The 25,508-nt window shown below is 41.3% G+C and overlaps 1 protein-coding gene across 1 annotated transcript; it reads right to left on the bottom strand.

Moving 5' to 3' along the window:
* Positions 1 to 1,920: 1,920 nt before the first annotated feature.
* LOC134949166 (NTPase KAP family P-loop domain-containing protein 1-like) lies at positions 1,921 to 22,164 on the bottom strand. The gene is made up of 4 exons (XM_063937586.1): positions 22,069 to 22,164; positions 16,349 to 16,480; positions 12,545 to 14,325; positions 1,921 to 5,021 (listed from the first exon to the last, which is right to left on the bottom strand). The coding sequence occupies exons 1-4, from the start codon at positions 22,079 to 22,081 to the stop codon at positions 4,722 to 4,724; spliced, it is 2,226 nt and encodes a 741-aa protein (XP_063793656.1). The 5' UTR covers positions 22,082 to 22,164; the 3' UTR covers positions 1,921 to 4,721.
* Positions 22,165 to 25,508: the final 3,344 nt, after the last annotated feature.

The following is a 25,508-nucleotide window of genomic DNA, read 5'->3' as shown; positions in this document are numbered from 1 at the left end:
ATGCCTGAAGTAGTTGAATCATAGAAAATCAAATATAAAGGCCTTGCTGAGTTAAGCTCCATAAGCACCCTTGGGTGAAGTCCACCCGGACCTGGAGATTTATTTATCTTAATTTTACTTAGTCTTTCCCAGATTACTTACTCATTTAACCAAGTACTTAGAAATGGGATGTTATCACAGCTTTTGTTGTGCACTACTTCCCCCAACTGGTCCTCTCTAGGAAACACAAATGAAAAAAATGTGTTCAATAAATCTGCTTTACCTTTGTCATCATTTATCAAGACACCCAACTCGCCCTTTAATGGTCCTATATTTTCCTCGTTTTACATTTTGCATTTATATATTTAAAAAAAATGAGGGTTTGTTTTACTCTCTCTGGCGATTCACTTTTCGTTTTCTATTTTCACTGCACTGATTTAATTTTTTAATTTTTTTATTACATTCCTTGTAGTACTGGAATGACCCTATCTTTCCGGCGGATTTAAACGCTTTGAAAGCACACCTCTTTTTATCCATTTCTTCCTTAACCTTTTTATTAAGCCATGTAGGTTTTCATTTACTACTCCTGCGTTTGCTGCCCTTGGGAATAAAAATATGAGTGTACTCATCGAGGAAAATTTTAAAAGCATCCCACATTTCAGCCGTATTCTTACCTTGAAACAGAATTTCCCACTCAATGTCCTTTAGTGCTCGTTTCAGCATGTTGAAATTAGCTTTTCTAAAGTTAAAAGTCTTAGTTGGACACTTATAATGACGTTTTTGAAAGATAATATCGAATCTGACCATATTATGGTCGCTATTTCCCAAGGTCTCCTATACTTTAATATTTGATGTAATCTCAACATTATTGGTTAGTACTAGATCCAGTATAGTCCTAAATCTAGTTGGTTCCTCGATTACCTGAGACAAGTAGTGATCTTTTAGCATGTTTAAGAACCTGTTTCCCCTAGCTGTTTTACATGATTCCGTAATCCAATTTATTTCCAGATAATTAAAATCCCCAGTGATTAGGACCAGTTCTGCAGTTTTTTCGATTTGCTGTAAGAGTTGTATTTCTTCCGTCACACTAATATTTGGCAGTTTGTAGCATGTCCTTATTAATAGCTTTTTTGTATCTTTCCCCCCCCACTGGAACTCTCAACCCATCATGACTACATGTTATCTCCAGTCCCCTCGTAAATAACCTCCTTTATATAAAGTTTTAAAAATGGCTTAACATAAAGACATACACCTCCTCCTTTTTTGTTAGTCCTATTTCTCCTGAAAAGAGTATATCCTTCAAAATTTGCTGCCCAGTCGTGAGAATCATCCCACCATGTCTCCGTAATGCCTATGATATCGTATTGATCTTTCAGTGCAATTGTTTCTAATTCCCCCATTTTACTTCTTGCATTTGCAAGCATACATTTTAGTTTAGTTATTCCCGTGTCCTTGGTTGATTGTGTATTTCTTGATTTACATATACTGACCATCCTTCACTCCCCCCCCTCTCCACACCCGTTATACTTTATAGATCCCTCCTTTCTGCCCTCCCTGATTGTCCCATTAAATCTTTGTAATCCCTCCAGACACCTAGTGTAAAATCTGCATGGTCTATAAATATATATATTATAAATACTGCTAGTGCATGCATGACAATGACCAGATTAATAACAGCAATGCACTTTAGAAAATACACCATAGTCCTGTGCAGTATAATGTCCCATATGTATAATGTGTATGGGGCCTGTCAGGGGTTTCCCCCGTACACTTGTGGGCCAGTCCGACTCTGGACGTCTGTAATGTTGGAAGAAAAGCAGGAGAGGAGTCTTCTGTTGCTTTGTTCACTTGGGTAACTATTATGAAAGAAATTTTCAAACCACAAGAAAATTCCCAATGAGGCACTCTCTGGCAGCATGAATATACATAGATTTATTTAAAAATTGTAAAACAGATTTTATTCCATATACCTTAAATTATAAACTCTGATCACTGAAAATAATTACAAACATACAAAAGGGAAATATAAAAAACACAAATACCAGACCCAAATAGTGCACAATAACAAAAAATGAAAAATAATGTTCAAAATGTAAAAAAAAAATCACGTGGCTCAGTAGACACTATAAGTATCATTTGTATTCAATAGCAGAAAGTTTCATACTAATATAAACTCATTGGTACAATGGGCCAGATGTAATGAAGTCCGAGTTGGCTGGAGGTACGGGTTCCCTGCCGAAAGGTGTAGTATGGTATGCCGGCGGCCGGGCTTCCGGCGACCAGCATACCGGCGCCGTAATCCTGACCACCGGCATACCGACAGCTGGGCGAGCGCAAATGAGTCCCTTGCGGGGCCCTCCAGGGGGGTCGTGGACCCCCAAGAGGGAGAAAAGGTGTCAGTATGCCGTGTGTCGGTATTCCTTCGCTGGTATACTGTGCGCTGGGATCCCAACAGCCGTCAAACTGAAGACCACCCCCTGCCGAACTCAGACAATTTTTTAAAGGGGTAAAACCATGCCTTGTACACGATTGCCGCTTGAAAAAAACATCCGAGTGCTGCGGGGAACCCGCACCTCCGGCCACCTGGGACTCCATTACATCTGACCCAATCTGTAATGCGTTAACACCAGTAAAGCATGTAACAATTTCTAAACAATTAGTTATGTAGTGGTTGTGGATGTTAATATTCTTTCCTTGATTAATGTGAATTATATGTACATTACACAAATGCTGTACTGTGAACCAATAATAAAATATATCATCTAGAACTCTTTTGGTTTGCATTTTTTTGGACAATAAAGATGGCATAAATACATCCAAAATCTATATTTGTAAATTTATTTTGAAAAATGTATTGCCATATACTGAAAAGCCTGTGTGTATGTGAGTAGAAAATCTAATTTTTGATGCCCATTGAATTCTAGGTGTGACCATAAAACCTGCAGAATAAATATAATATGATAAGAACAACAAATGTGAATGTAGTAAAACAGATACACTCCTTTTAGGCAAATATACTGTATAGCTGCCAAATTTCAAGTCTGCAGCACTCAACCCTGGTGGGATTAATGAGAATATATGTAGTGCTTTTAGGCAGATATATAACTGGCAGACTACATAGTAGCAGCTGTCACTATTGGATTACGGGGATACATATACAGGTTGAGTATCCCTTATCCAAAATGCTTGGGACTAGAAGTATTTTGGATATCGGATTTTTCCGTATTTTGGAATAATTGCCTACCATAATGAGATATCATGGTGATGGGACCTAAGTCTAAGCACAGAATGCATTTATGTTTCATATACACCTTATACACACAGCCTGAAGGTAATTTTAGCCAATATTTTGAACAACTTTGTGAATTAAACAATGGGGGTCATTCCAAATTGTTCGCTCGTTGACGATTTTCGCTATGCAGCGATTTGTTGCAATCTGCGCATGCGCAAGGCACGCAGGGCGCATGGGCTTAGTTATTTAACTAAAAACTTAGCAGATTTGCTGTGGATTCTGCGGCGCTTTTCAGTCGCACTCCTGTTCGGTAAATGATTGACAGGAATGGGGCGTTTCTGGGTGGTAACTCAGCGTTTTCCCGGCGTTTGCAAAAAAACGCAGGAGTGTCAGGGAAAAATATGGGAGTGTCTGGAGAAACGGGGGAGTGGCTGGCCGAACGCAGGGCGTGTTTGTGACGTCAAACCAGGAACTAAACGGACTGAGCTGATCGCAATCTGTGAGTAGGTCTGGAGCTACTCAGAAACTGCAAAGAATTATTTAGTAGCAGTTCTGCTAATCTTTCGTTCGCTATTCTGCTAAACTAAGATACACTCCCAAAGGGCGGCGGCCTAGCGTTTGCAATGCTGCTAAGAGCACCTAGAGCAACTCGGAATGACCACCAATGTGTGTGTACATTCACACAATTCATTTATGTTTCATATACACCTCATACACACAGTCTAAAGGTCATTTAAATGCAATATTTTTAATAACTTTGTGTTTTAAACAAAGTTTGTGTATAGTGATACATCAGAAAATAAAGGTTTCACTATCTCACTCACAAAATTCCGTATTTCGGAATATTTGGATAAGGGATACTCAACCTGTACTGCATTTAGGCAGATAAATATTGCCAATATGTACCACAGCAGTACTGATTCTCAATGCACACCTAAATGACTGCTCAGGAGATGTGGAAAAATAATCATGTCAGGGTGGGTTTTGAGGTATTCAGAAACTCCCCCTGCGTGCGCCACTGCTGCTGGTGTAAACTCAAAAACACTTATACTGTAGACTGGTATATAGCTGTCAAGTTACAAAGCAGAGGCGCTTGCCACAGTGGAGTGAAAAGGAATCTATATTATGCTTTTAGACAGGTTTGTACTGCCAATATATATAACAGCAGTATTTATCCTCAATGTGCACAATAAGTAGGTATGCAGTATATCACTTAAATGACACTGCTTTAGGAAAATAAATAACTGCCAATATACAAAGCAGCCAGTGTCTGTCATACTTCAGTAGTGCTGAAACTATGGTTTGGTTAATATAATTTCACCACAGATGTATATTTAAATTAAACAGGTATGTAAATGTAATTGTCCCAAATAAAGTTTCTTTACTCTATTTTTTACTTGTTCTTAAATTATGCAAATGTATATCTCATGATAACCACCACAGATTAAAGATGATCGCACAGTAAGGGTGATCAAATTTACAGTTTTCTATTGACCATTTCCTTCACTTGTCAGAGATTTTCATTTGAGAGGTATAGAGACATTATGCTTCCTTTTAAGAGGTTTTCAGCACCAAGTTTTGGAGCCTCCTGCTTGTTAAAAACTTGGGTGGGTGCGGGGGCAGCAGGAGGCGGTGGCAGAACTCCTAGGAAGTATACACTGAATAATGTCCAATCTCCCAGGCCCATACCCAAGGTTTCTCTTATCTCATTATTATCACTGTAGACAAGGGCTCTACCATTCAAATTGTGCTCTTTTATCGTCTGTCGATACAATGTAAGATTGTCTTCCCGAAAACCTAGCTTGTCCATCTAGAAGAGAAGGAAACACATGTGAGACGTGAAGGTGTATTACACTGGTAAGTTTTGTACATAAGTAATATTATGTAAATGGCAGAGTTAAGAAGACCTTGCACATACCACAATACACATGGGAGAAGAGAGTGTGTGTCCAAAACATTTTGACCCTTGGACATATTGTGGTATATGGAATAGAGAGAGATTTCTGTAAACCAGCACACTCTCTGCAATTAAGCTTGTAGAGTTAAAGGGGCAATCATTTTAAAAGCAAAACTAGGTTGGTTTTGCCTTTCAAATTATTGCCAATTTAAATCTACAAGCCCTATTGTCGAGAACAGGATGGTTCACAAAAATGACAACCTATATACCCCACTGTGCAGGTTTGGGCTGCCTCACTAGGGTACAGAGGAAACCCACAGTGGGCCCCATTGCCCAGACTGTGCACTTGAATTATACGTACTGTATGCTACATTATACTGCATAGGACTATGGTGTATGTTCTACAGTGCATTCCTGTTATTAGTATGATAATATTAATATTATCATGCTGCAATAGCAGTATTTACAAAATATATTTAAAATGGGGCCCATGCACTCTCTAATGGTTAGTCAAGCCTCTGTAGTGACTGGACACACTCCCTCTGAAGACTGGCAACACCTGTACACATGGACCCCTACCACTGTATACCCCCATTGGGCCCTTCATGCCCCAGGCCAACACTGCCATTGTGTCCTCCTTGGTAAAAGTCACAAACTGTTAATTTGTATAATTACTGAGTGACCTCAACTCTGGAAGCCCAACAGGAACGGAATACAAATAAAAGGAAAATGGAACACAAATGTAACAATACCCAACAGGAACGGAATACAGATAAAAGGAAAATGGAACACAAATGGGACAATACCCAACAGGAACGGAATACAAATAAAAGGAAAATAGAACACAAATGTGACAATACCCAACAGGAACGGAATACAAATAAAAGGAAAATGGAACACAAATGGGACAATACCCAACAGGAACGGAATACAAATAAAAGGAAAATGGAACACAAATGTGACAATACCCAACAGGAACGGAATACAAATAAAAGGAAAATGGAACACAAATGTGACAATATCCAACAGGAACGGAATACAAATAAAAGGAAAATGGAACACAAATGGGACAATACCCAACAAGAACGGAATACAAATAAAAGGAAAATGGAACACAAATGTGACAATACCCAACAGGAACGGAATACAAATAAAAGGAAAATAGAACACAAATGTGACAATACCCAACAGGAACGGAATACAAATAAAAGGAAAATGGAACACAAATGGGACAATACCCAACAGGAACGGAATACAAATAAAAGGAAAATGAAACACAAATGTGACAAAACCCAACAGGAACAGAATACAAATAAAAGGAAAATGGAACACAAATGGGACAATACCCAACAGGAACGGAATACAAATAAAAGGAAAATGGAACACAAATGTGACAATATCCAACAGGAACGGAATACAAATAAAAGGAAAATGGAACACAAATGGGACAATACCCACATTCTCAGGTGTACATATCTATGTAATCTCGCCGCTGCACACTTCTGTATGCCAGACATAGTTGCCAATGTTCCGGTTTTTGGTCTGTTCAGAGTGAGGTGATGTAGGTGGGCATGGCTTGATATTCGGGGAGTGCGGGGGGGGGTGTTGGGGCGTGATGCAGTGCAGCTGAGGAGGCATTGCGGGGGGGGTAGACACATGATTGCATCACTGCGGTCTCGCCTCACTCTGTGTAATGCAGAGATTGCAGGCATTGTAAAAAGGGGGCTAACCTATGATGATGCAATTCAGCACAAATCGCATCATCGCCTGCCGTGTCCATCTACTTTACTTGGCAAGTGGGTGGCTGTGCATCGGATTGAGGCCGGATGTGCATCGGATCACGGCTGTTCAGGGAGAGTAAGCAAATATGATGCAAGAGCATCTGCCATCATTAGCATTGTACTTACATCTAACATGGAGGAGATCCATCTGAATGTGGCATCATCTTTAAATAAGTATAAAGTGGTGTTTGAAAGTTTGTGACCCTGCAGAATTTTCTATATTTCTGCTGAAATTTGGCCTTAAAACTACCTTAGATTTTCACACAAGTCCTAAATGTAGATAAAGAGAAACAAATTAAACAAATGAGACACAAAATTAGATGTGCTCATTTTTTTATTGAGGAAAATGAGCCAATATCACATATCTGTGAGTGGCAAAAGTATGTGAACTATTGCTTTCAGTATCTGGTATGACCCCCTTGTGCAGCAATAACTGCATGTAAATGTTCCGGTAATTTTTGATTAGTCCGGAACATTGGTTTGGAGGAATTTTACCCCATTCCTCCATTCAAAACAGCTTCAACTGTTCAAATGTTGGTGGGTTTCCTCCCATGAACTATTCACTTCAGGTCCTTCCACAAAATTTTGATTGGATTAAGGTCAAGACTTTGACTTGGCCATTCCAAAACTTTAAATGTATTATTCTTTAACCATTCTTAGGTTGAATGACGTGTGTGCTTTAGGTCATTGCTGCGTGACCCATTCTTAAGATGCAGCTCATGGACAGATGTCCTGACATTTTCCTTTAGAATTTTCTGGTATAATTCATAATTGTCCCATCAATGATGGCAAGTCGTCCTGGTCCAAATGCAGCAAAACAGGCCCAAACCATGATACCACCATCACCATGTTTCACAGATGGAATCAGGTTTTTTATGCTGGAATACAACTGAAAATGAGAGAAAAAGACAAAAAAAACAAAACATAACGCTTCTTATTTAAACAAAAAGCTCTATAAACATTGTTCCAAAAGCCTTCTGGCTCGTAAAGGGATTCTGTAGCAAACTGCAGATGGGAAGCATTGTTCTTTTTGGAGAGCAGCGGCTTTCTCCTTGCAATCCTGCTTTGCACACCATTGTTGTTCAGTGATCTCCTGATGGTGGTCTCATGAACATTAACATTAGCTAATGCGAGAAAGGCCTTCAGTTCCTTAGAGGTTACCTTGGTTTCTTTTGTGACCTTTCAAACTATTAGATGCCTTGCTCTTGGCGTGATCTTTGTTAGTCGACCCCTCTTGGGGAGATTAATAATGATCTTGAATCAACTGGTGGAGTCCAAACTCTTTCCGGCTGCTGCTTCCTTTGGCCTTGCCGCTGCTGCTGGTGGCGCTGTGGTTCCGGGTGCTGCTGCTGTGCCGGGGGGGTTGGCCTCCGTGGAGGGAGCAAGCCTGAGAGAGCTGGGTTCAAGGCCGCCGGTGCAGGGCACAAGTGGCCAGGGTAGAGGAGATTACCATGGCCGTTACTCCTATCGCTACCATTACAGGAGAGCTGGATATGGTCCTGGACGAGATGATCCAGGATGGGGCCTTAATCTTGTGGGAGGCTGGAAGCGGTGTCCACGCAGGGAGAGATGGCAGAAGCATGGTAAGAGGGCAGGAGTAAAAGTGAGACTACAGCTTTGTCCTGTGAAGCCTCCTTTGCCCAGTTTACTTCTGGCAAATGTGCGTTCTTTGACAAACAAACTGGATGACATTCAAGCAGAAATAGCTAGCAAACGTTGCCTGAGGAATGGTTCTCTTTTAATTTTTATTGAGACTTGGTTGTCGAAGTCTGTTCCTGATTCCTTTTTTGGGACTCATGGACAGAAGTTTGTTTAGAGCTGATAGAACTAATGCATTGGGGAAATGTAGAGGTGGAGGGGTTTGTATTTATGTGAATACGTTATGGTGTTCAAATGCTGTTCTTGTTGAATCCTATTGCTCTGAGGACTTAGAATATTTATTGATTAAGTGCAGGCCCTATTATTTGCCCCGAGAATATTCCGTTATTATGGTAATGGCTGATTACATTTGGCCGCAGGCTAATGCAGGTTAATGCAGGTTGTGCACTCAACACTTTATATGATATGTTAATTGGCTTACAGTCTAAATACGTGGATGCTGCTTTTATTATTGCTGGGGATTTTAATCAGACTGATTTACAGTCGGTCTTACCTAAATTTTATAAAAATATTCAGGTGCCCACACGAGGTGACAATATTCTCGACCAAGTGTACACTAATATGGATCTTGCTTACGAGACTGCTGTCCTCCCGCATATTGGGAAGTCAGATCATGTTTCTTTATTCCTAATCTCAAAGTATATACCCCTGGTTAAGCGGGTTAGGCCTGCGAAGAAATCCATCATTGTATGGCCAGAAAATGCTGTAGAAAGGCTTCAGGACACTTTAGCATTTACTAACTGGGAGCTGTTAATTGAGGAGTCCACAAGGAGTGGGTCCATTGATATTGATTTATTAGCAATTTCGGTGATAGGCTATATGAACTGCTGTGTAGAAAGTGTAACAACCAAGCTGTGTTTTAAAGTCTTTGCAAATGAGAAACCTTGGTTGAACGCTGAAGTCCGTTCCCTGCTACAGTCTAGGGATAGAGCTTTTAAATTGAGGGATAAGGATGCTTATTCAATTGCTAGAGCTGACTTGAGGAGAGGGATAAAAAAGGCTAAAATGGAATTCTCAAATAAAATGGAGGACAGGTTTAAGCAGGGTAATGACTCCAAGAGTATGTGGCGGAGTCTGCAAGATATCACTGATTATAAACCTAGGAAAGTGGTGTCTAGTGCAGTAAACAGTACGATGGCGGAAGACCTAAATGTCTTTTATTCTAGATTCGATAGGAATAATTTAATTATTGCTGAAGCGGTTGAGACCAGACCTGGTGAGGCCTCGGTAGCCTTGGATGAGCAAGATGTGCTGAAGTGTCTCAGAGGTGTTAGTATGGGTAAATCTGCTGGTCCAGATGGAATTCAAGGTAAAGTTCTTAGAAAATGTAACAATGAATTAGCTGGGATTTTTATGGTAATATTTAATATCCCTCTACAAGTCTGTAAATTACCAAACTGTTTTAAGTTTACAGAAATTATTCCTATACCCAAAAAGGGTTTGCCTAAATGTTTAGATGACTATCGGCCCATTGCGTTAACATCATTAGTTATGAAATGCTTTGAACGATTGACGTTAAAAAATATCAAATTCCATTTTCCTGCGAATTTTGATCCTTTCCAATTTGCATATCAGCAGAATAGGTCTACGGAGGACGCAGCTCTGACTGTTTTACATCAGGCACAGAGCCATCTAGAAAAGTAAGGGACCTGTGTGAGAATTTTGTTTGTGGATTTTAGTTCTGCGTTTAATACCATTGTACCGGCTTCTTTGGTCTCTAAGCTTTTTAACTTAGGCGGAAATGGGTTCACATGCAATTGGATTTTAAACTTTTTGACAGATAGGCCTCAAGTAGTTAGGCTAGGTAAATCTGTGTCTGGCGAGGTCTGCATAGGCACGGGGGTTCCGCAAGGGTGTGCTTTAAGCCCGTTATTATATTCATTATTTTCGTATGATTGTTTTTGAATCTCTGATTCTGTAGTGGTGACATTTGCAGACGACACGGCGGTTGTCGGTTTGATAAGTGGAAATGATGCGTTATCTTATAGATCCAAAATTTTACGTTTACAGGAATGGAGTAAAGCAAACTGATTTTAAATACATCCAAAACAAAGGAAATAGTTGTTGATTTTAGATGGGGTTGCAATAGACCATTATTTCCTGTGTTCCTGGATGGAAAGCCAATTGAGGAGGTGGCTTCTTTTACATTTTTGGGCATGTACATTTCAAATGACCTAACTTGGTCCTTGAACAGTTTTTTTTTTTATCAAGAAGGCGCAGCAACGCCTTTTCTTTTTGAGGAGACTTAGAGCGGTTTGTTTGAGCACAAGTACCTTAGTCAGGTTTTATCGTAGTATTATAGAGAGTGTTTTAACGTACGGAATGATAGTGTGGTTTGGATACTGCACTGTAGCGGACCGAATAGCTTTTGAACGGGTGGTCAAAACTGCTAGTAGGATCATTTGGGTGTCCCTGCCAAGTATGAAGGATTTTTATACTAGAAGTGTACTAAGGAAAGCTAGGTGTATACTCATTGATGAGAGTCATCCAAATTGTTTGATCTTCGAAAGATTGCCATCATTAAAACGGTTCAGGAGTGTCCGTGCCAATACAAATCGTATGTCAAACAGCTTCTTTCCAACTGCTGTTCAGTTGCTAAATGCTCACCAGGTTTTGAGTTAATGCTTAGAAATGTGGCATAGTTTTACTGTCATCTTATTGCACTGAAATGCCCATATTGTATTTTCATTGACATCTCATTGCTGATTTTGTTAATGACTAAATAAAGTATATTATTACATAACTTTCCACGATGTCCTTAGAAATCTCCTTTGTTCATGGCATGATACACTTCTACAAACGTGCTATGAACACCAGAATTTGATAGATCCCAGTTATTTTAAAAATACAGGATGTCCACTCACAACTGATTGTCATCCCATAGATTGAAAATACTGTACTTTAATTTCACATATGTTTGCTACTCACAGATGTGTGATATTGGACTATTTTCCTCAATAAAAAAAGGAGCACACCTAATTTTTTTGACTCATTTCTTTGATTTGGATCTCTTTATCTACTTTTAGAACTTGTGTGAAAATCTGAGGTAGTTTTAGGCCAAATTTCAGCAGAAATATAGAACATTTTTAGGGGTTCACAAACTTTTAAGCCCCACTGTAACTGTAAACAGCAAGTAACTCTGACTACATACCAATACAAAAGTTATCTTGCATGTATTTGCATTGTTAGCTCTCAAAAACACTCCTATAACTCTTACAGAGAAACAGATAAGACACGTAGGACTCTGAATCATGTGTAAGCTCGCAAAGGTTCACATACAGCCTGTGACACATGCGCAATGCATTAAATACTGCATTTAAATATGCGTGTAACTCCAAATCAGGCCCAATATGTACACAACTTGCTTTGATATGTTCAGTCCTAGGATGTTTACATGCAAACTTTGGAAAACCTGGAAAGTCATAAATGCAATAAACTTATGGGTTTGGTATGGCATCCTGGCGATCGGGAAGCCGGCAGTCACTTGACTGACAGTGGCACCCCGACATTGAAGATCCTGACATTGGAGGGGGTAAGTATTTTTACCCTCCCCCATCTCCTACCTTAACCCTATGGGGGTGGCGGCCTGGGGCTAATACTCTGGGAGTGGTATCTAGGGCTAATTCTCAGGTGGGGCGGCTTAGGGCTAACCACCCCCCTAGTGCATAACCCTAACCTCCCATCTGAACCTAACCCTAAGGTGAACCCTGATGCTTACCTATGGGATGTCGGCTGCCATGTTTTGGTGCCGGTCTCGTGAGTGGTGTTGGAATTCCGGTATCGGTCACATGACAGCCGGCATACTAACAGTCAGGATACTGAATGCACCCCAAACTTTTAATATGAAAGCAGATGCACTAATACTATGTTAACTCATTATGCATTTATTGTAAAAAATACAGAATTATGGAATGTAGAAACTTGTTTATTTATTTAATAGCTATAAGAAACCATTGTGAATTTTTACCAGACATACTAATAACGGTATACACCTACCTCTTTGCAGACTTCCTCTATGCTCATATTCAGCAAAGACAGCATGGTCAGTCTGTTGCTCTTCTTTGATTCCCACATGTTATTGCTGCCTCGTAGAAGTTCCATTTCTCTTTTAATGGAATAGTCTAAATTAACAGTATACGGCAGAAAAAAGTTAGCATCTTTCACAGTGAAGTTGTCACATAATAGTTTATGAAAAATCTCAGGATCTCCGTCCAGCTCCAGGAGATGTTTAAGGCTTGACTTAATGGCATCCAGCTCTTCCAGGGACTTTTCAAAAACATCCCAGAGTAAAGTTCTAGAGTATATAGAATATTCACTAGCCGCATCTTGTTCATCAAGGCAATTCCTCTGTTGTTCATCTTCTATGCACTGCAATATCCAACTTAGGCGGCAAGGCCATTGGGTAGCCAGAAGCACCCACTCTGCCACCTTGTGAGGCTTTATCTGTGTTCTTGGCACATCCCTAATCATTAGTCTGATGGTTATGGTGATGGTATTCACCACCCTCCTGATGTGGACAACATTGTCAGTGACATAATCTTTCATCCTCTCATCAAAAAGGTATCTGAAGGCTTCATCTATTAAGGTTTTTGTCTTTTTTCCTTTATCTGGTAGAAAGTTGTTGGATTGTCCCTGCTCACAGGAGCTTGTGACCATCAAGGGAATGTCACTAACAACAAAATCATTGTGTGGGACAACTCGTTGTCGAAGCAGGAGCTGATCTTTTTCACTTGGTATATCAGAGTCTACTGTCATATCTTCCTCCGTTTCTCGCATTAGCTCACCCTTCCCCTCAATTATATTTCTCAGGCAGAACAATTTAGTCTCACAGTCCATTTTGGGGATACTGAATGGCAATGTTATGATTCGGTTTAGGAACTGATAGCCATTGTTAGCCATGCCTTTTAACATCTGAGAGCTTTCAACACATTCCACAATGATACTGGTGTCTACAGCCAAGATGGAAATAAATGGAGCATTGGGATCAGAGAGGAGAATATTCATGGCATTCAGAACTCCTACCACTTTGTCCGGCATGCACTTGTCTAAGTTTGTAATCTCTAGGACGACTTTAATTTTCTGCCTTTGGAAGACCTCAATGAGTTTGAGGTAACAAGTGATTGCCTTAACCTCCCTCTTCACATCGCTCATGAAGCCCAACTGGGAGCTCATGTCTGTACGATTCATTTTTTGCTCCACTGTGACCTTCTGGGTAACAATAGCATTTCTAATCACTGTAATAGCAACTCTAATTATTCCTGCTGCAGAGATGCCAACCACGGTTGCCCCGACACCTTCAGCGGCAGCAACCATATCTCCTGTGGGATCACCAAATGGAAAGCCAAATATAAGAATCAAAGCACCTACAGTGATCCCAATGGTGATGACCAGCAAGGTAGCAATCCAAAGTGGGATACATAAAAACGTCTTACTAACCCATTCCTGTTTAAGTGGAGCATCTATAATTTTGGTTTTTTTGGCCACTGTTCGATAAACACTAATGGGCGCCAATCCAAAGCATCTCTCAATGCCATCACATAGCGTTGTAATCAGCCCAGCCCAGAGTTGGTCACTGCCTGCGAATTCCCATGCACTGAACCGGATGAAGACATAACGTATGTTCTGTCGTTGCTTGTGCTTCTCTGTGATGACAGGATGGTAAAATATTATAAGGAAGATGAGCTTGATGAGGTCTTTTCCAGTGGTTTTCCTTGTATTCTGTCCGTTCCTCAGGACTTCATCCTGTTCCTTCCTCCATGTTTCGGCACATAGGTATGCTTATATAACAGGAAAGTAAAATTAGCTTCTGTCCCTTTCATTCATCAGAATGTATACCGTGATCTAATCTACTGAGCCCCAATAGTGAAATCAGACAATGGGAAAATATACTAAATTACGCACGACTTTAAGTTTCAGCATACTCAAGGCTGCCAGAGTATGCTGGTTCACTTGAACCTGTGCACTATAAAACAATTAATATTGTAAAACCAAAAACTGACACCGCAATAAAATCTTTTATTAAAATAAAACACTCGCCCATACATCCTCTATTATTAATTTATTAGACACATGAATCAAAGAGGATAATTTTTAGTCTAACTGTTTTTAATTCAATGGGGATAAAATGACTATGCCTATATCGCCTTGGTCATGTATGATACTAATTGATATGTCTTATACCCAATTGTATATTTATGTATCTTTGTATCATTTATGCATACTGACATGTTCTTACTGCTAGAATGTTCTTATGTTTTTGTTTGCTCCGTCCTTAATAAATAAAGTTCTAAAAAAAAACAACACATTGGCCTAGCCTGTCATCTACTGTTGTCTATTATGGTATTACTATTATATTAAAGCATGAAGATAATTCCCACTCTCCACACCCCCCCTCCACAACCTTGATTCACGTGTGTAATAAATTGTATTAAAAAAGATAATAAATCCATACCAAACTTTCGGGGCACTGCAGTGGAGTTTGCCTGTGGGCAGCTGCAGTGCTGCCCGCTTTGTAATGTATGTACAGGGCCATTTCTTGGGGCAGGCGAGCCGTGCACCTGCTGCGGCACTGACTGTGTCTCCCTGCTTCCCCCTCTTCCCGAGTACCACGCTCGGGGGGGCTGAGTTTTGCGGAATTACGCGGTTGCGTTGTGACGTCACGACACAACTGCATCATTCTATGAAACTCCGCCCCCCGAGAAGAGTTCTAAGGAGGGGGGGAGCCAAGCTATGAAGAGGGAGAGGCGGCCGGCGCGAGGAGCGACTGGTGAGGCAGGCTGAAGAGCGGGAATTGCCTCTGTAAGTATTCTCTCTCTCTCACTATGTGTAAAATGGGGACACAGTCACTTGCCTGCCATAATGTGTAAAATGGGGACACCTGCCGTAATGTGTAAAATGGGGACGCATGCCTGCCGTAATGTGTAAAATGGGGAATTATGCCTGCCGTAATATGTAAAATGGGGACTCTTGCCTGCCGTAATGTGTAAAATGGGGACTCTTGCCTGCCGTAATGTGTAAAATGGGGACTCTTGCCTGCCGTAATGTGCAAAATGGGGATTCTCGCCTGTCGTAACGTGGGGAATTAAAGTATCAAGGGCATTGCGGTGTGTAGCATAATATGGTGCAGGGGGCATTACTGTGTGGGGCTTAATATGGTAGAATTTTTTTTCCTATGGTGGGCGTGATCTGTTGGTGCAGGGTCAAAAACTGGGGTGGGAGGTAGTCTTTTCAGACTATGCCACACCCATTTGCATGAGGACACGCCCATTTGCCGGGCGCATTTTTACATCTCACACTGGAAGCCAAATTGGCTAGAAACAGCCCTGTGTATGTAACTGTGCGCTTGGCAGAGAAGGAGCCAGGTGCACAGTTACATACATCACAGCGCTGCAACTAGTGGCGGTGAAGGATGAAAGAAATCAAGGAGGAGGACAATAGTAGCACAGTTGTCAGCCGGTCCTCTGCCCACAGAGTATATGCATTGCATATGCGCTGTGTGCAAAGCACCGCTGACACTACCCTAGTTACGGCCCTGCTGAAGATATTACCATTAGAGAGCACCTATTAATGATGAGGTGAATCACAGGTATTGTGCTCAGTTTTCTATAGATTAAGATGGGTCACAGGTATTTTGCTCAGCATCCTCTATATATGAAGGCGCATTACAGGAACACATGTATCCACCTTGCGATTGATAAGTGAAATACTCATATATTCACCTAGCTGAAGAAACTCACTAGTACCAGTAGCAGCCAATAAGTCAGAGACAGCCGCACAAAATGTTGCCCTTCTAATACTCACATTCAACCTTGTTGAGAAGGATATCCTTACTCCTGCCCCATGGTGCATAAAATCCGACTGTTACAGGAGAGACAACATAATATAGAGCCTTGGCCAGAGAATAGCAATAGATGTCATCCTTGGTCTTGAAGCCTTAAGGAAGAGTAAATGGAAATCACAGATCAAGACAAATGGTGATAGGTCTAGGTGGTAACATAATGTAACTTTACTATTATTTATTTAACAGTAATATATACAGTATTTGTCAGGAATAGAATGCCTATCCATTCAATACTACAGATATGTATGGTTCGGTCTTAAAAGAGGAAGCTTGTGATGCATGTGAGGCAGGATCAGAATTGGTTTTACCATTATAGGTAGTAGATATTGTAGAAAACACAACAGAAACAAAAAAAAGCCACTAAGTCCAAAAGTTATATTATATATCGATATTATCACAAAATATTTTGGGTTCTACTCCATAGAAGAAGTAGTTGTATATTGGTATTACTAATGGATTGTATGGGAGAACCCAATGGCATTGCTAATGGATTGGTGTGAGAGAACATAATGGTATTGCTAATGGATTAGTGAGAGAGAACACAATGGCATTGCTAATGGATTGGTGTTAGGGAATATAATGGCATCGCTAATGGATTAGTGACAGAGAACAAAATGGCATTGCTAATGGATTGGTGTGAGAGAACACAGTGGTATACCTAGTGGATTGGTGTGAGGGAACATAATGGTATTGCTAATGGTTTAGTGAGAGATAACACAATGGCATTGCTAATGATTTGGTGTGAGGGAACATAATGGTATTGCTAATGAATTGGTGTGAGAGAACATAATGGTATTGCTAATGAATTGGTGTGAGAGAACATAATGGTATTGCTAATGAATTGGTGTGAGAGAATACAATGGTATACCTAGTGGATTGGTGTGAGAGAAGACATTGGTATTGCTAATGAATTGATAAGAAAGAACACAATGGTATACTTAGCAGATTGGTGGACAGAACACAAAGGTATACTTAGCGGATTGGTGGATAGAGCACAATGGTATACTTAGCGGATTGGTGGAGAGAACACAAAGGTATTGCTAATGAATTGGTGAGACAGAACACTATGGTGTACTTAGCGGATTCGTTTGAGAGAACACAATGGTATTACTAAGGGGTTGGTGGAAAGAACACAATGGTATTGAACATAAAGAAACCACACAATTTTGTATTCATGACAAATCTAAACTGATACCGCCGGCTGGTGTAATCATTTTTCCACTAAAAGTTTTAAGTGTATCTAAAAGTAGTTTTCCCTCTCTGTACAAAATACTTCCAGGCAGCAGATGCCTACCACTGCCGTGTAGTTACTAAAAGAGAATTACAAACACCAAGTCAAATAAAGGATCACTAGACAATACTGTATATAATATATATTGCCACATTAAAATTGAAACGTTGCCCACCACCCTGCCGCCTCTCTTGTCTTGATTAAGCCACTGGGTATGGGTCGTTTGGATAGACACAACTTAGGTCAACAGTCATTAGGTCGACCATGGAAGGTCGACATGCATTAGGTCGACAGGGACAATAGGTCGACATGGTCATTAGGTTGATGTGTACTAGGTCGACAGGTCAAAAGGTCGACATGAGGTTTTGACTGGTTTTGGTGTCGTTTTCTCCGTAAAGTGACGGGGAGCCCAAATTAGTGCACTGTGTCCCCTCACATGGCTCGTGAACTTTGGGCAAGATGCCTCGCTCTGCTACTGCTTCGCGCACAGATAACCGTTCCAATCGTAGTCCACGTGGATCGTTAAGTATGAAAAAAATCTCCAAAAGTCGACCTTTTGACCGGTTGACCTAGTACATGTCGACCTAACAGCCATGTTGACCTAATGCATGTCGACCTAATGGCATTGTCGACCTTATGAGTGTCGACCTAAGTTGTGTTGACCTAACGACCGTAACCCAAGCCACTTGGAGTGCCGCAGCCGCCGCTTGCTTATATATATATATATATATATATATATATATGTTCCCAATCCTCACGCACAGCACTCAGGACTCCCTAATACTGAATCACCACAACTCAAGTTTATATATCAACGTTTCAGGGATCTCTATTTCACCCCTTTCATCAGTACAGCAAAAGGTTAATATAAAGAACATCCCTTATAAAGCTGTAACACCCATGAGCTCCAAGTCCCAGGACACTGCTTCTGGTGGGGTCGCGATGACATCGTAGACGGCACCGATTGGTAGATGCCACGACAGACTCCCGGGGATGCGTCCAGAGAGGCTTGGAGCACATGGGTTTACAGCCTTATAAGGTATGTTTATATATTAGACTTTTGCTGTCCCTGATGAAACGTTGACATATCAACTTGAGTTGTGATTCATTATTCGAGTGTCCTAAGTGGCGTGTGTGAGGATTGGGAACCTATATTGTTTTTTGTGCTCAGGCACCATACCATGTTAAAGCTTTGTATGCTGGAGTGCTGGGTCTTTGGAGAAAGTATATATATATACACACATATATATATATATATATATATATATATACACACACACACATATATATATATATATATACACACACATATATATATATACACACACCTATATATATATATATATATATATATATACACACACACACACACACATATATATATGAAGTGTAAACAGCGGCACTCACAGCTTGTAGAAACGGGTAAATAAACAGCCACAATCCGTATAGCAAATCAATGTTTCAATCAGAGATTGTCGTCAGGACGACAATCTCTGATTGAAACGTTGATTTGCTATACGGATTGTGGCTGTTTATTTACCCGTTTCTACAAGCTGTGAGTGCCGCTGTTTACACTTCATGTTTATCCATTCATGGTTATGAGGGCACCTGGTGCAGTTATTTAAATTTGTTGGAGTGCCGGACATACTCCTATTATATATATATATATATATATATATATATATATATATATATATATATGTATATATCTATATCAGGGACGTGCGGTGAGCTAAATAGCTCAGGAGGCACTGGTTAGAACCAGAGTCAGATTTACATGTCATTTTTGAGCCAAAGCGTACATCTGGGCATTATACACAGGTGCAGCAGTATAAACTCCGGGAAATTTGGTGAGATTTGATCAGAGATGTGCGGAAACGTTAGCCAGGTGAGGCACTGCCTCACCTGCCATAGACTTTTTACTCCAGAGTTTTGGCTATAAAAAGTACTAGAATAATGCAAAGAAGATATTTCAAACATATTCTTTGTATTTTTCATATACTTTATACAGTCAATAGTCTGGCACAAACGTTAGTATGCCAGGAAAGGCTCTGCCTCACCTGCCCCACTCCACCGCACGTCACTGATATATATATCAATACACACACACATATATATATATATATATATATATATATAATCCAGCAGCAAATTGCACCCACTTATATATAACAGTCCGGGGGTGCCAGGTCAAATTTAACTATAAACCGTACCACGGGAAGTCCACTTGGGACAAACACCAGGAGATCAGCACACCATCAATTAAAAAAAATAGAAAAACAGTCTTTAATAAGAAAGATGCATTAGTCCTTTTATAAAAATAGCAACAATATACTCATCCAGATATTAAGGATGTAGTCAGCATTCAGGTATATGGCTATCCCTACGGCCTGTTTGGGTTATTGCACCTTCATCATGGGGTCAGCCATATATATAAATTTCAATTATTTATTTATTTATTTATTTATTTATTATAAGAGGGTCAAGGGAACAGGTAGTATCTCCTGGGTAGATGGCTGTGAGCAGCACCTGAGAGATCACACAAGGCTGTTGGTTTGGTGTAACTGTCCTCAACCAGTTTTTTTGTGCAGTAAAGCAGAAAGAGACATCAAAATAAAATACCTTGCCGGCTGGCACTAACTAACACACAGGATAATCCTAGCTCACTAAAAAAATACAAGTAGAAGTTTACCAGGCACAGACAACCTTGTTTTTCCACAGCAGATTTCTCTCTCACAGATACTTCTCTCCTCTTTTCCAAGGCAGTGTGAGAGAGCAATGATCAGGCTGGCAGCCTTTTTAACACACCCATATAGCTGAAAGCCCTAATTAACCTTCTGTGAAGCTAAAAGCCCAAAGACCCGAACTTGGCCTTAAAGGAATGAGACCCGCCCTCTCTTCTCACATCCAACCCCAGGATCCTTATCCACTTCTTACCAAAAGCTCTCAGCAGCGTCAACACAATATTCCTGGGGTTTTAAAACACATAAGTAAGAAACCTGGGACAAATATACTTGCCTTTCCCCATTATTCCAGTGATCTTGTCACACTATATCACACTATGGCCCTCATTCCGAGTTGATCGCTCGCAAGGCGAATTTAGCAGAGTTGCTCACGCTAAGCCGCCGCCTACTGGGAGTGTATCTTAGCTTCTTAAAATTGCGAACGATGTATTCGCAATAATGCGATTACACACTTCTTAGCAGTTTCAGAGTAGCTTCAGACTTACTCGGCATCTGCGATCAGTTCAGTGCTTGTCGTTCCTGGTTTGACGTCACAAACACACCCAGCGTTCGCCCAGACACTCCCCCGTTTCTCCAGCCACTCCTGCGTTTTTTCCGGAAACGGTAGCGTTTTTATCCACACGCCCATAAAACGCCGTGTTTCCGCCTAGTAACACCCATTTCCTGTCAATCACACTACGATCGCCGGAGCGAAGAAAAAGCCGTGAGTAAAAATACTATCTTCATTGTAAAATTACTTGGCGCAGTCGCAGTGCGAATATTGCACATGCGTACTAAGCGAAATTTCACTGCGATGCGATGAAAATTACCGAGCGAACGACTCGGAATGAGGGCCCATATTTATACAGAGAGAGAGAGAGAAAGAGAGAGAGAGCGAGAGAGAGAGTCTGTAATGGAAGATAGATTACTTTATAATTTCAAAGATTTTAAAAGGCAACACTACATCCAGTCACAGTTATCTTCAGGCAAATTATTGCTTTTGATTATGACAGCAGATATATGCTTTCTTTTTCTTTTTTGGACACAATAATATTGTATTTACATATCAAAGGCATCAGAATTTGATGTGTCCCTTCCAGCTGTGATATCATACTCCTTTTGCCTGTATATTCATAGAGGTTATAGTTGCCATTCACCGTTGATCAATAAGAATTACAGTCCCATGGCTAGTATAATTTATAGTGATTCTTAATTATTGTCACTTAAGAATTTTGTTCATGTAAACTTGATGCGCTACGCATGCAAAGTAATTGTCCTACTGCCCTAATAACCCATGCCTTTGTAACTGAAATAACATGCACTCCATTAATTTATTGACGTGAAACAGTCATTTTACTCAACTGAGTAATAACTAAGCTCCAGTAATTTCTCCGTAACTCTAATCCTTACTTTACAAATATACTCAAAACCAACTGTTTGAACTTTCATGCAAGCCATACATGCTTAGTATATTAGTGTGCCTTTAATGACTGAGGGAGGGGAGATTAGGTGAGGGGTAATATAGATAAGATAACATTCCTCTACTGCCTGAGACCGGAGCACACACCTGGACTGGCTTGGAATTAGCAGCCAGGGTGGGAGTGTGCCCCTGTGGTGTGGAATAAAAGATCACAATATACAAGGGGGTGGGATACATTATACCATTATAACATAAAATGAGTGCAGGAAAGACAGATGGACTAATAGAGAGAAAGCAGCTCCTTACCATGAAGCCCCATGTCAGCACTTGATATCAGGTGCTCCACCAGAGATCCGTATACCTGTTGAGAGCGGGAGACATTTGTGTTATTGTGACCTCTCAGTCATCAAAGGACCCAAGTGCTTGGCAGAAACACTAGTCCGCCCCTTTCTCCTCCCCTCAATAATGTCCTCACTCTGTTCTCTTGTGAAAGCACAATGAGGTAATATTTATACTCCGATTATACCATATGTGTGTATAGGGAGGTGTATATATTATACAGATTAGTTCTAACACACCAGACATACAATACGTCCTACAACTCTCTGAATACTATTGAGACTTACTGTGTGTTCTAGTTATCCCGCAGTCAAATGGTCACTTTTGTCTTGGCAACAGCTGTAACATTCCAGGCAGAAAATGTGTTATGGTTATATTTATTATACAATATTAATAATGGTCAGTATTCCATGTAGTGCTTACAAATGAAATAAAATAATAAAATAGATAGAACAGATAGTCCACAAGTGTTATTTTAAGTACAGTGTCTAACAACCGCCTACAATCATGGCTGGGAGGAGGCACACACTGATTGGTGATATATCAATATGCTATTATACTCTATTTTAAGTACTACTGTGTATAGGAGATGCCTGCTTCAACCAGTGGGGCACTGATATGTAATCAATACATTCACACTGACTGAGGAGTGTAATAATGGGTATTGGTGGTCATTCCGAGTTGTTCGCTAACTGTTTTCGTTTGCAGCGCAGCGTTTAGGCAAAAAAAGGCACTTCTGCGCAGGCGTATGTGGCCCAATGCACATGCGCGACATACTTCCACAACAGCCGAAGTAGTTTTACACAAGGTCTAGCGATGCTTTTCAGTCGCACTGCTGGTCGCAGAGTGACTGACAGGAAATGGGGCGTTTCTGGGAGGTAACTGACGGTTTTCTGGGAGTGTGTGGCAAAACACAGGCGTGTCACATACAAACACAGGCGTGCCTGGGGAAATGCAGGCGTGGCTGGCCGAACGCAGGGCGTGTTCATGACGTCAAAACAGGAACTAAATAGTATGAAGTGATCGCAAGGTAGGAGTAGGTCTGGAGCTGCTCAGAAACTGCACAATCTTTTTTATGGAGCCACGCTGCGATCCTTTCATTCGCACTTCTGCTAAGCTAAGATACACTCCCAGGGGGCGGCGGCTTAGCGTTTTCATGGCTGCTAAAAGCAGTTAGTGAGCGAACAACTCGGAATGAGGGCCATTATAAGAGATGGGGGACCTGCTAGGCTGTTACAATCAGTAAGGGGTGGGGGCGGGGGGAGAGGCACTCATATATAATGCAGTCAACAAAATGTAATTGTGTGTAATAATAAGTATTATAAGGTATGGTTGCCTTCATTATATATAAGTGCCCCCCCCTCCAACCCGCTGATTGTAGCACATCCCCCATCCCCTTTTAGCAGGTTCTCCATCACTAATAATATCCATTATTGTGCCCCTCAGTTATACCCCTTTCAGACATCCTCCAAAATCCCGGGTTTTTGCACATGAACGCCAATCAACCCGGGATTTTGTCATATCTGAAAGGCACCAACCCGGGAACACTGTCCTGGGCTGCCAGCCCTGCAACGAGCAGGGTTTTTCCCGGGACTTAAGTCCCGGGTAGACAACCCGGCTTAGGTCTGAAAGGTGCGAGACGGGAATTTGCTCCCAGGTCACACCTGATTGGGGTGTGTACTTGTGGAAGGGGCGGGGCTTCCTGGAGGGGGCCGGAGTGAAGCGGGGGCGTGCACCGGCTGCTGTAGTCCGTGCTGTTGTGAGTAGCTGAAGCAGCTAGTGCAGCCTAAAAACAGAGAGGCGGCCTGTTGTGGTGAGTGTGTGTGTGTGTGTGTGTGTGTGTGTGTGTGTATGTATGTATGTGTATGAATTTGGCATGTGTGTGTATATCACTTGTATGTGTGTGTTTGAGTGTGACATGTGTGTGACATGTGTATGTGTAAGACGTGTGTGTAAGACATGTACGGGTGTGACGTCTGTGTGTGTGTATGACATGAGAGTAGCCTGGTCTGCCCTGGCTGCCAGGGCAGACCATGCTTATGTCTGAAAGGGGTTAACCCGGGAATTTCCCAGGTCTCAGGTGTAGTGTGAAAGGGGGTCCCAGCAAAAACCAGAGACTGAGCAGGGAAATTCCCGGGTCGTATGTCTGAAAGGGGTATCAGTGACTGTATTGACTATTTATAAGTACCTGTAGTGTGACTCCATTATACGAGGTCTGACAATTACAGTAAGTTAGCAAACTCACCACCGTGCAGTAGCGGATTTACCACTAGGCAGCCAAAGCAGCTGCAAGGGCCCAGCAGGTTCATGGAATCGGGAGGGCATTTCTGATTTCTGCAAAAAATGTCTGAATGCTGGGCTGGCTGAATACCCCCGCAGGCTGTCACTGACTAGATAGCTGCCAATTGCCTGCATATACCTGTGCACAGTGCTTACAGTGTGATTTTAAGTACACTAGTGCAACTACCATCCGTCTGCTATAAATGGGGAGAGGGAAGATTGGGGAGCATACACTGACTGGGGACTGTCTGCTAAAATTGGTGGTGGTGGGAAGTGGGGCACAAAATTGGTGTTTTGCTTATGGCCCCACAAGGTCTAAATCCGCCTCTGATGGTGCTGCATACCAAACTACTTCTTTTCCTGCTTTGATTATAAAATGATCAACTTCCATTCACTTGTATTTTTCTGTATCACAACCATTAAGCAATGTATGAAGGAAGTGCTTTAAGAGGACATGGCCCATGTGCAAACTCCGATCTGGCCTCCTCCTCTTGGCGGTGCATTGTGGAACATGCACATCTCTATTGTGCATGTGCGAGTCACCGGAAAATGGCTGTGGTGGCCATTTTCCCAGTGATACTGCAGCTCTGCAGCCAGCGCTGGGCCGACAGAGAAGTATAATTAAATGGGTGCAGGGCGTGCTGTGTGTCGGGCCCCCTGGACCCAGTGGCTAGTGCGCATCACACACACTGCACCCATTATAGATACGCCAGTGTATCCACTTCGACCACTGTATATATGCATGAGAGAAGGTTACATAGCAATGGTTGGTGTGGCTGGGACATTTCTCACCTTTACTACAGTAGCCCTTTGGAAAAAATATCACCCACATACAGGTCTGCCATCAGAAATTGTAGGGTGGGGTACAAATGAAATAAGAAGAGCCCCCCTCCTCCTTGGCCAACTTGCCAAATTACTTAGTGAACACAGATCTATAGTATGGAGCACCAGGGGCAAAGATAGGGGAGCGGCTGGCTGCTGGCAGGGATTATACCCCAGGCACCGGATGTGCAGTGGAGGTGGTGGGAGGGGCACCAGGAACACTTGAACAAGCTTTTTCAAAATAAGATATCTAAAATGAAAAAAAAAATATATATATAAAAACTAAAAAATATTGACTACAAATA

This window comes from Pseudophryne corroboree, chromosome 8, assembly GCF_028390025.1.
Source record: "Pseudophryne corroboree isolate aPseCor3 chromosome 8, aPseCor3.hap2, whole genome shotgun sequence".
Classification (NCBI taxonomy): Eukaryota; Metazoa; Chordata; class Amphibia; order Anura; family Myobatrachidae; genus Pseudophryne; species Pseudophryne corroboree.
Note: the sequence above shows the minus strand (reverse complement) of the source record. Positions and strands in the feature narration are given on the sequence as shown.